The following is a 14,782-nucleotide window of genomic DNA, read 5'->3' as shown; positions in this document are numbered from 1 at the left end:
GCGTTGATGTTATTACTGCAGCGAGAAAACTGGCGATGAAATTTATGCCCATTCCGCCACTCCATGTGTTCCTCCTAATGTTACTGAGAGTTGCTGTTGACGTTGTTGATGCTTCTGCCACTACTACTACTACTACTACTACTACTACTACTACTACTACAGAAATTACTACCACTATACACTACTACTGATATCATGATAATAGCAAAAAAAAAAAATAACTACCACTATTACCACCACCACAACCACTACTACTATTACTACTACTACTATTACTACTATCAATACTGTCCTACATAATCTGACAAGTGCTACATAGTGACATCTTCAGTTCATGATTATCTGCACCATTCCATAATTTTAAACAACTGTAATTACCAACTGCATAATATTTAACTTTTTTTCCAGTCATACAGTTTCATTTACGGCGCGTCGACTCGCTGTATATACATGATTACCCTAAATTTAAGCCTTCAAGCGACCATTAGCGCAGCAGTAATACCTGTGTCCATGGGAATTAAAATGAGTGGCCTAAATTTTATACCATAATTATATACATTTTTTTGCTTTCGTGGTTTTTTTTTTTATATATATGACTTTATTTCTCTCTCTCTCTCTCTCTCTCTCTCTCTCTCTCTCTCTCTCTCTCTCTCTCTCTCTCTCTCTCTCTCTCTCTCTCTCTCTCTCTCTCTCTCTCTGTGTGTGTGTGTGTGTGTGTGTGTGTGTGTGTGTGTGTGTGTTTACATTCTTAATTAATTACTATCCCTGCAGTTAACGCCCAAACACACACGACGCAACACAAAACACACACACACACACACACACACACACACACACACACACACACACACACACACACATACGCAAACAAATAAACAAACAAAATATAAACACACACACACACACACTTTTCATATATAAAAAAAATCAAATCCACGCCTATTACTCAACTATTCTTTTTTCCTACACTCGCCAACACTCGACGGCGACGCAACAGCTACAGAACAGGAAAGCAACACGTTACGAGCTCTTCTCCCATCGACCAATCGGCTCTCGGAGGGGGTCAAGGGCGCTTCAGCCAGTGAGGAGGGAACATCAAGGGAGCGCCGACCCCGACCTTGCATCCATTTCTTTTCAATTTTCTCTATTCTCCGTAATTTATGAATCCCCGTGTGCCAGTTTCTATCTTGCGGGCGTCGGTGAAGAGATTGTCGATACTATAATTATAGCTCTCTCTCTCTCTCTCTCTCTCTCTCTCTCTCTCTCTCTCTCTCTCTCTCTCTCTCTCTCTCTCTCTCTCTCTCTCTCTCTCTCTCTCTCTCTCTCTCTCTCTTTCGTAAATCTCTGCTTCTTCCTTATAATGCTTTACCTTTTCTACGTTTTTCTTCCTTATTTTCTTTATTTTCCTCATTTACGCAAACAGAAAGATTACCGAATTGAGTTTCCTTTTCTGACTTTCATTTTATTTTCCAAGTGTATTTTCCTCCCCAGTATTACTCCCCGGTCTATTATCTTCCCAGTCTATTCTCCTCCCAGTCAATTTTCTTCTCAGTCTGTTCTCTCCCCAGTCTACTCTCTCTCAAGTCTATTCTCTCCCCAGTCTATTCTATTCTCAGTCAATTCTCTCCCCAGTCTATTCTCTCCCCAGTCTATTCTATTCTCAGTCTATTCTCTCCCTACTCTATTCTCTCCCCGGTCTATTCTCTCCCCAGTCTATTCTCTCCCCAGTCTATTCTATTCTCAGTCAATTCTCTCCCCAGTCTATTCTCTCCCCAGTCTATTCTATTCTCAGTCTATTCTCTCCCCACTCTATTCTCTCCCCGGTCTATTCTCTCCCCGGTCTATTCTCTTCCCAGTCTATTCTCTTTCCAGTCTATTCTCTCCCCGGTCTATTCTCTTCCCAGTCTATTCTCTCCCCGGTCTATTCTCTCCCCAGTCTATTCTCTCTCAAGTCTATTCTCTCCCCAGTCTATTCTCTGTCTATTTTCTCCCCGGTCTATTCTCTCCCCAGTCTATTCTCTTCTCAATCTATTCTCTCCCCAGTCTATTGTCTTCCCAGTCTATTCTCTCCTCGGTCTATTCTCTCCCCGGTCTATTCTCTCCCCAGTATATTCTCTCCCCGGCCTATTCTCTTCTCAACCTATTCTCTCCCCGGCCTATTCTCTTCTCAACCTATTCTCTCCCCGGTCTATTCTCTCCCCTGTCCATTACCTTCCCAGTCTACATTCCTCCTAGTTTTTTCTTTCTAGTCTACTTCTTCTGAATCTATTCTCTCCCCAGTCTTTTCTTCTCAATCTATTCTCTCCCCAGTCTATTTCTTCTCAATCTATTCTCTCCCCCGTCTATTTCTTCTCATCGCTGTGTTGCTCCCCGGTGCGTTTTCTCTCCCGCCGCTTCTTCCAGGAAGGTCACCTAATCGACGTCTATTTTCCGCTGGTGAATCAATAAGATCAATCTCCCTTTAATTTCGTGTGTTCTATTTTTGAAAGGCAACCGAAGCCCTCCTCCCTTCCTTTCCCTTTCCCTCTCATTTTACTTAATATCGGCATTAGGTAGTTTTAATTAGTCTTTCGTACATTACTGACACGTTACGACTTTCAGGATGATCTTTGTTTTCCATATTTCGAGAAGTACATTTAGCGGAATTATCTTTCAGTCCATATAGCACACACTCCACCCTATTCCCTTTCTTTACCTACGCTCACCTTTCTCTTTCAGATATACATTACGATACAGTTACACCCTCTTACCTTCAAGCTATATTCTGGCCGTCAGTTCACCAGTGTATTAACTTCATGGTAACGTGACTCACCCCTCGTTAAGATAATGCGAGTAATGACATGGGAAGGCGGTGAGTGTTTGTGAAACCGAAGAAGAAGTAGGGATGAACTGGAGGAGAGACCATGGAAGAGAAGGAAGCAAGGGAAGGAAGAAGAAACTGATGAAAGCGGAGAGGTAGAAAGGGGAACAGAAAGAGGAACATAAAACAAGTAAAGGAGGAAAGGGTTACAAAAAGGGAGCAATAGCATGTTGGTAAAAGATAATATGAAAGAGAAGGAAGCAAAGAACACTATAAGGGAATCGGAGAGAAAGACAGAGAGGAACAGGGGGTGACTTAAAAAAAGGGAGGAAAAAGTTACAAAAATGGAATAAGTGCACGTTAGGAGGAAAGGAAGGAGACGAGGGAGAAGAAAGCAAAGGTAAGAGAACAGGAGTGAGAAAACAAGAGAAAGGGGAGAGGCTGTACGTGCGAGGGGAAAGGAGAGTCGATGAGAGGGATTTAAAAGACGGCGTGCACAAGAGGCCACTTCTGGTCCTTACGCAGCGGGCACTTGGGCAGAATAAATGCTTAACAGAATATGAGTGTATGTGTGTGTGTGTGTGTGTGTGTGTGTGTGTGTGTGTGTGCAATAATGGATAATAGGAGAATGACACTGCCTAATATAACAGCCATAACCAAGAGAAAAAGCCGCAATAAAATCTAAAAGGAAATGCACACAAAATAATACACAAAACTGATGCTATAAAACGAAGCATAAAAGCAAAAAACAAAATAATCAAGAAAATATATAAAATGAAAGAAAACATAAAATTTAACCCCCAAAAAAGTCAGAGTAGATGGAAGAGAGAAGGATAAAAATGGTTGCAAGAAGAGGCAAGAGGAAGGAACGCAAGGAAGGGAAAAAGCACAGGCGAGAGAAAACGAGAAAAGTTAATCAAGGGGAAACATTTCTATTCACGAGGCTTTTCAACTTCACTCCCCCTGAGGTTCCTTCCCTGACGTGCCTTCACTCCCATTGAGGCGGCACACGAGGGCCTCCATAAACCATAACCCATAATCTCTCTCTCTCTCTCTCTCTCTCTTAATGGTGAACGAATTATGGGAGGTAGTTTTCCTTTTTCGTAAAGCTATGTCGGTCGGTGTCTGTTCGTCTGTCTGTGTATGTCTATTTGTCTTTTTTCGTCTGTGTGTGTGTGTGTGTGTGTGTGTGTGTGTGTGTGTGTGTGTGTGTGTGTGTGTGTTTCGGGTGGTGGTGGTGGTGGTGGTGGCAGGTGAGTGACGGGCAGGTGGGCAGGACCACTTGCACGCGCCACCTGCCTCAAGTGCTCCCGGCCTGTGAGGAGTGGTTGGCGCCTCACGCACCTCCTCGAACATTAGAAACATAAGAGACAAAAGGTATCTCATAGAGATTACTTAAAAACGAAAGCAGGAAAAAATGCAAGTGTATGACAGGATCTACTTATTATGCAAGGAATGGGGTCTCTGCCCTGCCCCGGCGTACCCAAGCGACCCGTGGGCACACATCTTTGATTCCTCCCAGCACCGTCGCCCTCCGTGCCCGCCCTCCCCAGGCATGGCAGGATAAACCACGCCACGAGCAGGTCCTTACACGCTAACTCCTTTATTTCCCTAAAGCTTGATATAGAATGATTACTTTTGAGGATTATTCTCTAACGGCGTCTCGTGATCTATCTGGTTAAATCAACTACTTGTAAACACATAAGAATATCAATGGATTTTTAACGTTCAGCTTACACTTTCGGCCACCTCCTTGGATTCTTTTTAGGAGCAGCGAGTAGCGGTCTTTTTTTTATTATTGTTTCCTTTTTTTGTGCCCTTGAGCTGTCTCCTTTGTTGTAAAAAAAAAAAAAGAAATAGAAATGCTTGTCCTTGTTATACTAAAAAATGCGTCATATTATTAGGATAAACAATTATAATGTATTGATGGTAAGAATAATCAAGACACCCCGCACTTGATTTCAGGCGCAATCCCAACTCTTTTTTTTTCTTTTTGCGGCACCAATTCTGCAGACATATCCTTTATTACCGAACCAACACTGCATGGGATATGATGTTCGCTACCACAGTTCTACGCAGAGCAATGGCGACGTCACACATATGTTTATTCACCTCATTTTAGACACTTAGCACGTCGTCCAATCCAAACTTAGCCTCTCCGTAACCCGTCCGCTGCGATTGGCACGGATTTCCCCTTCACTGGTAGGCTGGTAACATATGCTCCCAGGTCTTTCTCTGCCTCTGTGGTGGGTAGTGGAGTGTTTCCCATGTGGTACTGGTATGTTGGATTTCTCCCCCCAAGATGCATGACCTCACATTTTTTTCTCACTAAATTGTAGCAGCCACTTTTTGTTCCACTCCTGTAGCTTGGTGATGTCTTCTTGTGGGAAATCCGCATCTAAAGGGTTAACAGTTCACATATATACCTGAGCTCTCTTCTGGCCTCTTGCTGTTTCTATTCAATTGGAGCAGCGAATAGCGAGCTTTTGTGTAGCTGATTTTGAGTTTTGTCCTTGAGCTGCCTCCATTGCCGTAAAGAAAAAAATAACCAACCTGCGAATATTATACCAACCTCCACCACCACATCACCGCTACCACAACCACCCCAAAGCCCCCACCAGCACCACCACAACCCTCAACCCACAATGGCCACCTTTTTATCTATTTTTTGCTGTTGCCGATAATCAAATCAATGCTATCACCATCCATCTGCTGACCCCTTCCCCCCCCCCCCCACCCCACCCCCCTTGAATCTAAACCCTCACCTGCGCTGCCAACGTGATCCTCGCCTCATCCCAGACCCCTCTAACCTTGCCCTAAAATCCTCCCCCGCCCTCCCCCGCCCCCTCGTACCCCGGGCGCCTGTATGCTAATAAACCTAAATCGTATCTGAGAATCAAGCGACCGAAAGAAGCCTAAAACCTGACTCTGTGAATTCACCCGCACGTAAACCAGACCATTCTCTCTCTCTCTCTCTCTCTCTCTCTCTCTCTCTCTCTCTCTCTCTCTCTCTCTCTCTCTCTCTCTCTCTCTCTCTCTCTCTCTCTCTGTGGGGTAGACTCCCCTATTTGGACTATTGGGTCTCTCTCTCTCTCTCTCTCTCTCTCTCTCTCTCTCTCTCTCTCTCTCTCTCTCTCTCTCTCTCTCTCTCTCTCTCTCTCTCTCTCTCTCTCTCTCTCTCTCTCTCTCTCTCTCTCTCTCTCTCTCTCTCTCTCTCTCTCTCTCTCTCTCTCTGTTCTAGGTCGTAGGTTTGCCAAGTAGAATTAGTTCAACGATCAGGTAGAGTTTCGGACTTTAAACAAACGCGTTGAGTCAGGCAACAGAATACAGTGTGGCGAAAAGGGGAGCTGGAGGAAACAATAGTGAGGGAAGCGGAGGAGGAGGAAGAGGAGGAGGGGGGGGCGAGAGCATGAGGGTTGGCTAGAGGAAAGGATAACGGATGGGGAGTGGAGGGATGTGATAAGGATGAGAAGCGAGGGCAGAAAAGGTGAGGAGTAGTGAAGGGGAAAGAAGACAAGGGGAAAGGAAAACGAAGGAAACTCAGACTGGAGGGAGGGAGGGAGAGGACGCCATACAGGGATAGGAATAAATATCAAAAGGGGAAGAAGAGGGCGATGAAAGGATAAGGAAAGAGATAATGGAAGAAGTAAGAAAGTAAAACAGAGACGCAAGGTAACAGTGAAAAGGTGTTGTTTTTGGTATGCGTAAAGAGAGAAAAAGAAAAAGGAAGAAAAAGAAGGGAAGGCTTTCGCAGAGTAGAGAGGGAAGAAAAATCGTACGAAAGAAGAGAAGGAAAGCGGTAACAGCCCAGAGTGGGGAAGAGGTTAAGGCTGAGAAAATAAATTGAGACTGAAAGAAAAATAAGAAAACGAAAGAGACAGAAAAGTAAGAATGGAGATGGGAACGGAAGCGGAGGAGAGCAACAGCGAGGGGGAAAAAAAGTTAAAAGGGCAGGAATACAGAGAGGTCACCGAGGAAAAACTGGGTACGGGAAAAAGGAAATTACAGAGATTGAAGGGAACACACACACACACACACACACACACACACACACACACACACACACACACACAGACATAGGTGGTACAAGGAAGACCTACAAACAAACAAACAGACCGAGAGAGAGAGAGAGAGAGAGAGAGAGAGAGAGAGAGAGAGAGAGAGAGAGAGAGAGAGAGAGAGAGAGAGAGAGAGAGAGAGAGAGAGAGAGAGAGAGGAGAGAGAGAGAGAGAGAGAGAGAGAGAGAGAGAGAGAGAGAGAGAGAGAGAGAGAGAGAGAGAGAGAGAGAGAGAGAGAGAGAGAGTTAAAGCGGCTGGCAGGGAAATTTCTTGAATATAAAGACATCAAACCAGGAAGAACGTGAAGAATGAACGGGAGGAGAGACATAGAGAAGAAAGAGGAGGAGGAAGATAAGAAGAGGAAACACAATAAGAGGTGGAGGAGGAGGAGGAGGAGGAGGAGGAAGAGGAGGGGGAAGTTGTGGTGGTGATGGAAGAGAAAGAGGAAGAGGAGGAGGGTAAGGAAAGAAGAGGAAACCCAAGAAAAACAGGAGGAGGAGGAGGAGGAGGAGGAGGAGGAGGAGGAGGAGGAGGAGGAGGAAGTTGTGGTGGTGAAGGAAGAGAAAGAGGAGGATAAGAAAAAGAGGAATAAAAAAAAAAAGAAGAGGAGGAGGATGGGGAGGAGGCAAGCAATGGTGGTAATACAGAACAAAGAGGCAGAAGAGGGTAAGGGGAAAAAATCTTGGTGTGGCGGGTGGCTCGGCGTGGCTAGGACTTAAAGAGTGGCGCCCAGACCCAGGCCAGACCTACCTCCCGTTGGTGCTGGGGGCCGCGGCAAATGACCATCTTCCGTCCTGCCTCTGAATGGCGTCTTGCTCCTTAGAAATAATAAACAGCCTCGCAGTTTCCGGGTGCCGAGGCTTCAGATTTTCCGGCCAAACAACTTTAAGGCCGAACACGTAGGTTTCACACGACGGAGACCACTAAGAAACACACGAGAGACCGATCACTTAGAAACACACCATTCACAGATCGGAAAATGGATCACTTCGGCAACCACTTCGTCTTTCCTACAACGAAGTCACGCACAACTTAGAACACAATGCGCAAGAGGAACTGAACTTGACCCTATTTAACGAGACACGCTTCCGTAGACACATGAGAACTTGATTTTCTCCGTTCTAGACACAAATTTAGTTTCATGGATCAAAAACAGCTCACACACTTGTACCCATCTCACCACAAGTGCTACCATAAGGAAATCAAAGCATCTCACGCAGCAAAACCATCACGGGAGGAACGCCAGAGCCCAGCAACGTAGCAATCGGGCATGCAGTAAACGCGCCTGCATTCATGGACCGCGCCGCCGATAACGATTGTGGGGCGTCGCTGGGTGAGACGCCGCTGTCTGGGCCGCGTCAGGCACAGCTGCACCTCCCCCGGGGCCCGGCACGACACCACTGGAAGCCGGGACGAGGGACGCGACCTTGTGTGGCAGGGACGGGCGGGGGGAGGGAGAGGGCTGGGAGAGGGAGTGTGCTGGAGGGTGAAGGAGAACGTGGAAGAACGGAGGAAGAGGGAGAGGGGCAGAGAGGGAGGGTGCAGGAGAACGTAGATGAAGGGGGGAGATGAGAGAGAGTGGCAAGGAGAAGGAGGGTGAAGGAGAACGTAAAAGAACGGAGCGAGGAAGGGAAGAAGGGTTAAGGGGAGAGAGAAGACCCATACGAAGGGGAAGGGAGGGTGTGGGGGGAGGGGACAGACTGCACCCCTTCATTTCTTCGACTATATCCCTCCTCCCCTCTTCCTCCTCCCCACAGTCCTTCCTTCCTTTCTTCCTTCCTTCCATTCTACCCTCCCCCCTCCTCCTCCTGCTTCGCCCCCTTCATCCTCCTCCTCCCCTGGTCCTCCCTTTCCTCCGCGCTGACTACTTACTCAAGGTAACGGGATACTCTCTCTCTCTCTCTCTCTCTCTCTCTCTCTCTCTCTCTCTCTCTCTCTCTCTCTCTCTCTCTCTCTCTCTCTCTCTCTCTCTCTCAATACGCGAGGTTATTCGATACTATTGATCAGTCGGTATGGTGTCAGTAAATGCTCTACGCTCGCTCTCTCTCTCTCTCTCTCTCTCTCTCTCTCTCTCTCTCTCTCTCTCTCTCTCTCTCTCTCTCTCTCTCTCTCTCAGAGAGAGAGAGAGAGAGAGAGAGAGAGAGAGAGAGAGAGAGAGAGAGAGAGAGAGAGAGAGAGAGAGAGAGAGAGAGAGAGAGAGAGAGAGAGAGAGAGAGATTCATAGCTTGACCTCTACCTGGTGACCGCAACAACAGCACAGGTCCAGTAATGATTCTCCAGGTGTATTAATTAAGGAGTGTGCAGGTGGTGGTGGTGCTGGTGGTAGTGGAGGTGGTGGTGGTGGTGGTGGTGGTGGTGGTGGTGGTAGTGGAGGTGGTTGTGGTGGTGGTGATGCAGGTGACGGTGTAGCTCACAATGTTATCTTGAAAGGGGACAATATATTCCTGGCTGTAAGTGAAGACGTGTGTGTGTGTGTGTGTGTGTGTGTGTGCGCGCGCTATCCGGAAAAAAAGTGTATGTAGTTCAGTGCATTAAAAGTTACAATTTTTTGAGCGATTAAATATTTTACGTGCAAATTCACAAGAGAAAAATATATAATCTACACACACACACACACACACACACACACACACACACATGCTTTTCACTTTACGATGTGTGGGTGTTGCTTTTTTTTCTTTCTTTTCTACAACCCTCCTTTACAAAACTTTATTTCCGCCGCTTTCAGGTTTCCGCTCTCTTTCCAAATAACGATAATGCCCTCCAGGGATGAATTTTGTATCGCTCTTGCTGTTTGTTATGTTTATGTATTGCAAAATGTTAGCAGGTATTTTTTTTTTACAACAAAGGAAACAGCTCAAGGGCATAAAAAAGGAAACAATAATAAAAAAAAGCCCGCTACTCGCTGCTCCTTAAAGTTTATAATATTAGAAGGAATTTATTATTTACCCACAATTTTTATCCTCGTCAAGGCTTCCCTTTCACAACCTCACTTTCACAAACAGGTATAAGAAACTTTACACCTGGAACACTCACTACCTTAACGTGTTTTTTTTTATTTGGCATTATTGACGAAAGCTAATTGCGCAGTGACGTAATACAACTTCCATCAATATATATACAGAAAAAAAGATAAAGATGACGTAAAACAACTTCCATCAACATTTATACAGAAAAAAAGATGGATAAAGAAATTAAAAAAAAGCTTCAACATTCCAGTATAAAAAAGAACGTGGGGAAGAAAGCGTTTGAAGATGAAGATAATTAATAGAAGTGAGCAAACCGCAAACATTCAACGCCTTACCCTCTTCCCCCCTCATCCCCTGCAAGCCATCCACCACAACGATGCACTGATGCCACTCTCACAAACCACCCCGCCACAAGGCACTCTGTTCCGGCCTTCCCATCCCCCTCCTACCCCCTGCAGCCCTGGTCCCCTCCCCTTCCCTTCATCCCCCTTTCATGACTGCTTTCACCCTCCTTCCCCGACACACTACATCCCCCTTGCCCTCACCAACACACTGTCCTGCACCTCCACTATCCCCTCCACCCCTCCGTCTATCCCCTTCTCCTCTCCATCTTCTTCCATTCAATATTTCCCCCTTTCTTCGTCACCTTTATTCCCTTTCCCCTTCACCACCCTCACCACGCGACCCCCTGCCGCATTTGCCCGACACCCACCCACAAAGCCTTACCCAGCACTCCACTCCCTTCCACCCCGTCTCCGCCATTACTCCACACAGCTCTTCACTTCTCAGCCTTTTGCATTACGCAGCCCACACCGCCAACACCCTCTTCCACACCGTCGCCACGATTCACTCCACTCATGCAGCCATCCACCGTTGAGCCCCCTAGCATTTCCACTCACCAGTCCTCCATTCAGCCGTCGCCAGCTCCCTACCCCCACCCCGGTCCCATGATTCATTCCACAGTCTCTTTGTGTTCCTAAGTTGACCCCTACGTCCGATTAGCCTTCCATCTAGACCCCACTAACAGCCCCTTCCACATCATCCAAGTCAGCCCTTTGGAGACTCATTCACCTTACCTCTGACAGCAAACACCTCTTAAGTAGTCCAAGAAAAGCAGACCCACTAAGTATCCTCTTCAGCGAGCCTCAAACAGCCCCCAGTCCATCCTTCAATCGCTCTGGCTTCCCCCTCAGCGGTCTCCGATTCCCTGACCCAAACATCACAAGTCCTCCATACCGTCTTGCTCCCTTTAGCCATTCCCTTTGTCCATCCCCAATCATTGACGCCGCGAGGTAGTGGGAAAGGAGGAAGAGGTGGGAGGGAGAAGAGGAAAAGGTGGGAGGGAGAGGAGGAAAAGCAGGAAGGAAAATTGGCTGATGGTTCTGGTTGCAGTGGCTGTGGTAGTGGTAGTAGTAGTAGTAGTAGTAGTAGTAGTAGTAGTAGTAGTAGTAGAATTATGGCAATGGTAGGCAGTAATCAAAGGTATAGTGGTAATTGTTATATTCATAGAAATAGTAAAGGTACCAGCAGTGAGAGACAAGCCAGTGATATTAATGAGAAAGGCAATGCGACAATACTAACGCCTGATTTTTTAAACGTCTTATTAGCCTTCATCAACAATAATGTGCCTGATTTGTCTTTTTAACTCATTTTTCAAGGCGCGGTTGGTTGGCTATGCTGATTTTTTATACAACTTTTTTAAGACTGAGTTTGTAATATGTCGACTTAGCTGGTGAAGATCTATGACACTTCTAAAAAAAACTCCGTCCTAAAAAAAAAAGTTAAAAAGCCAAACTAGTCACATTACTCTTAATACATACTGATATTACGTTTAAAAACAATCTGGCGTCAAACTAACCTAACAAAACAACATGACCTTTATTGACACACTTAACATACAATTCAAATCAAATCATTTCTCTCCGTCCCCGAACTTGCACAGAAGGACACTGACAGCCCATACGCCCTCCTAATACATACTGATACTACTGATAATACATGCTGATATCACGTTTTAAAATAATATGGCGTCAAACTAACCTAACAAAACAAGGAGACAATCTATTTTCCTCACCTTTATTGACACACTTAACATATAATTCAAATCAAATCATTTCTCTCCGTCCCCGAACTTGCACAGAAGGACATTGACAGCCCATACGCCCTCCTCCTCTCCCCTCCCATCACCACCGCCGTAATATCACCATACCATCGCGACAAACCAGTGCTATATATACGCGGCCTCACCACCAGCCTCCACACACGTGCCAAACGCATCAAAATACATAGCGGTGTTTATTCGGGTGAAATCAGTCGGACAAAATCGTAATTAGTGGAAACAATTCGTGCCCTTTAATTCTTCATCATTCGGCCAGTCAGGTGTTGATTGAAAGCATTGATTTTGTTATGGTGGCATTTTTTGCGTCACTTGTCTGCCGCTTTTTTCTCTCTCTCTCTCTCTGGTGTTCGTGAATTGTTGAAATATTTCGCTGGTATAGGTTTTAAGTCTTTGGTGCGTATCTCTGTTCGTAATTATTGTATCTTACACTTGACATTGTGACCCTGTGTTCCATTCGTCATGCTGCTTACATTACCTTTCCTCGCATCAACAGATTTATTTACACTTTATACGCCTCACATTTTAATATACCAGGGAGCCCTTCAAGAGAACCTGCCAGCGCTATTGGCGGCACCTAAAAACATAAACAGGTCAGTCCGTTTTGCACCGTACTGGATCGCACACCTCCAGCTGATCTCCGCTTTTTTTTTACAGCAAAGGAGACAGCACAGGGCACAAAAAAAGGAAGCAATAATAAAAAAAAGCCCGCTACTTGCTGCTCCTGTAAAGAATCCGAAGAGATGGCAGAAAGGGGGGTCAATTATGGTTCCAGAGTTAACAAGCGTGAGGGATGAATGATGATGCTTACACAAGACACACTTTCTTTTTCCTTTTCTTTTTCAGACAAATTTACCATCTCGTCTAAAACGTCCACTAAATTCGTCAGTTAACTTATTATATCACTGCTGAGTTCATAGATAACATTTTTGCTCAAGATGGTAGACGAGGGGATATCGTTTGTGCCGCTCCGACGGATAAACACTTTCTACTGTGCTGAACTGAATTAAAATGCACATAAAAAAAATATCCACCAGACTGAACTCAAATTGCGAGTTTGCACAAGTAGTTCCACAAGTCGCAGATGACCCCACCATAAAACTCGGAAAGAACCAGCACAGTCTGAGCCTCAACCACAGCTGCTCCCCCGAAGAAAGACCAACAGAAGAATGAGAACAATATACAAACAAACAAAACAATAATTGCGCACACTTTTCTTTCTTTGTGACCGGATTTGGGGTTCCAGAAGTACATCAACTACCATCCACTACCACAACTTACTACCACTACTACTACCACCACCACCACCACCACCTCCATCACTATAAATAAACAAAGAAAACAATAATTGCGCACACTTTTCTTTCTTTGTGACCGGATTTGGGGTTCCAGAAGTACATCAACTACCATCCACTACCACAACTTACTACCACTACTACTACTACCACCATCACCACCACCACCTCCATCACTACACGACATTAAATACTTTCCTTATCGAGTCTGCCTTATGGGCGCTATACGATATAAACCAAGATATCAACAAGGATGAATTTAGTAGTCAGAGAGGGAAGCCAAGGAGAGGGATGTGGGAGGGGGGAGAGGGAAGCTGGGAGGGAGGAGTGGGGAGTGGGGTGTGGGGAGGTGATTCTTCAACTTTTAGGGCCCATACTAGCCATCGTTCTCCCCTCTCCCGGCGGCCAAAGGGGAAGATAATGGGCAATGGGGGACGTGGTGGAGGCTTTAATAAGGGACTCGGGGTTAAGCGTGTTGTGATGTACCGTGTGTGTGTGTGTGTGGGAGTGTGTGTGTGTGGGAGTGGGGGGGGGCAAGGGGGGGGGGTCATGAAGACGTGGGTTCATCTACCTTTACAAGTTTTCTTATATTCACAAAGGTTGTTGCACGAATTGGTAATCACGTAAACTTTCTAATTTTTTGTGTCGAACGGTTTTCTGGAATTGTCTTTGGGTCTTCGCGTGTCTTCGTATGTTTTATTAGTGTAGCTGTATCGTTTTTCCTTTGTATAGTATTGTAAGTATTGCATAAGTATACACATACAAAAAAATACAAACACAAACATCAGGTCTGACTTTTGCTGGAATCCTTAATACGCAACTATGTGTAAGCGTATTTTTGGGAGGAGTATATGTTGTAATAATAATCAACTTTTCGAATTCGTTGACTTTTCTGTTCATTTATTCCGCTACCACGAGCCCTTACACAATGGATGATACAAAGCAAAGGTTATTATATTTTTGCCGCAGTAAACCGACGAAGTTGATAAATAAAAAAAATTAAAAATGCTTATCGCTTAATTCCAATTCACTGTTCATTATTATTCATTGCTTATAACGGAACATATTACACTTCATTCCATTCCCCTCCCCCCCCCCTCCCCCCCCCACCCGCCAACACACCCACATGACTTCTAAGCAGCCGGAAAATATTCACCACATTAGTATCCATCATATGTTGCAGGGTTTTTATCTCTCCCACCTTCCCTCAGACATATCTCAACATGGGTCTTATACATACGTTCAGCATGTTCAGCCGGTCTCCTCTTTCATCTCAGGTTCCGTCTTGCATCCATAACTCCCGTGTCACAATGTTATTTCTTCAACGCTTTAGATTTTAACCGAAGTCCATTTTAACGATTCCCTGTCTGGTTTTATACATTGCAGCATTAAATTTTGTGTCATCGTTACTATATCAGCGTTTCTAGACAAGGTTATATCGATGCTGTTTTATCTTCATTTCTGAGGTTATATCTATGAATTTCTATTGTGTTTTTCTTTGTGTTTTATGCCAAGACTCGCCATTAATTTCCTCACTCTGTAGT

At 45.2% G+C, this 14,782-nt stretch overlaps 1 protein-coding gene across 4 annotated transcripts in view; it reads right to left on the bottom strand.

The window, feature by feature from the left end:
- The window catches only part of LOC127003784 (titin-like), a 326,729-nt gene that overhangs the window by 295,515 nt on the left and 16,432 nt on the right, over positions 1 to 14,782 (bottom strand). The window contains exon 1 of one of the 4 annotated variants that reach the window (XM_050870820.1): positions 7,609 to 8,677. The exons of the other annotated variants lie outside the window; for them this stretch is intronic. Coding sequence (XP_050726777.1) covers positions 7,609 to 7,644 — 36 coding nt within the window. The 5' untranslated portion in view covers positions 7,645 to 8,677. Of the gene's footprint in view, positions 1 to 7,608; positions 8,678 to 14,782 lie in introns of those variants that run through there. 4 annotated transcript variants of the gene reach the window in all.

Source organism: Eriocheir sinensis, chromosome 26 (assembly GCF_024679095.1).
Source record: "Eriocheir sinensis breed Jianghai 21 chromosome 26, ASM2467909v1, whole genome shotgun sequence".
NCBI classification, from domain to species: Eukaryota; Metazoa; Arthropoda; class Malacostraca; order Decapoda; family Varunidae; genus Eriocheir; species Eriocheir sinensis.
The sequence above is the reverse complement of the archived record's forward strand: the minus strand, read 5'-3'. Positions and strand labels throughout refer to the sequence as shown.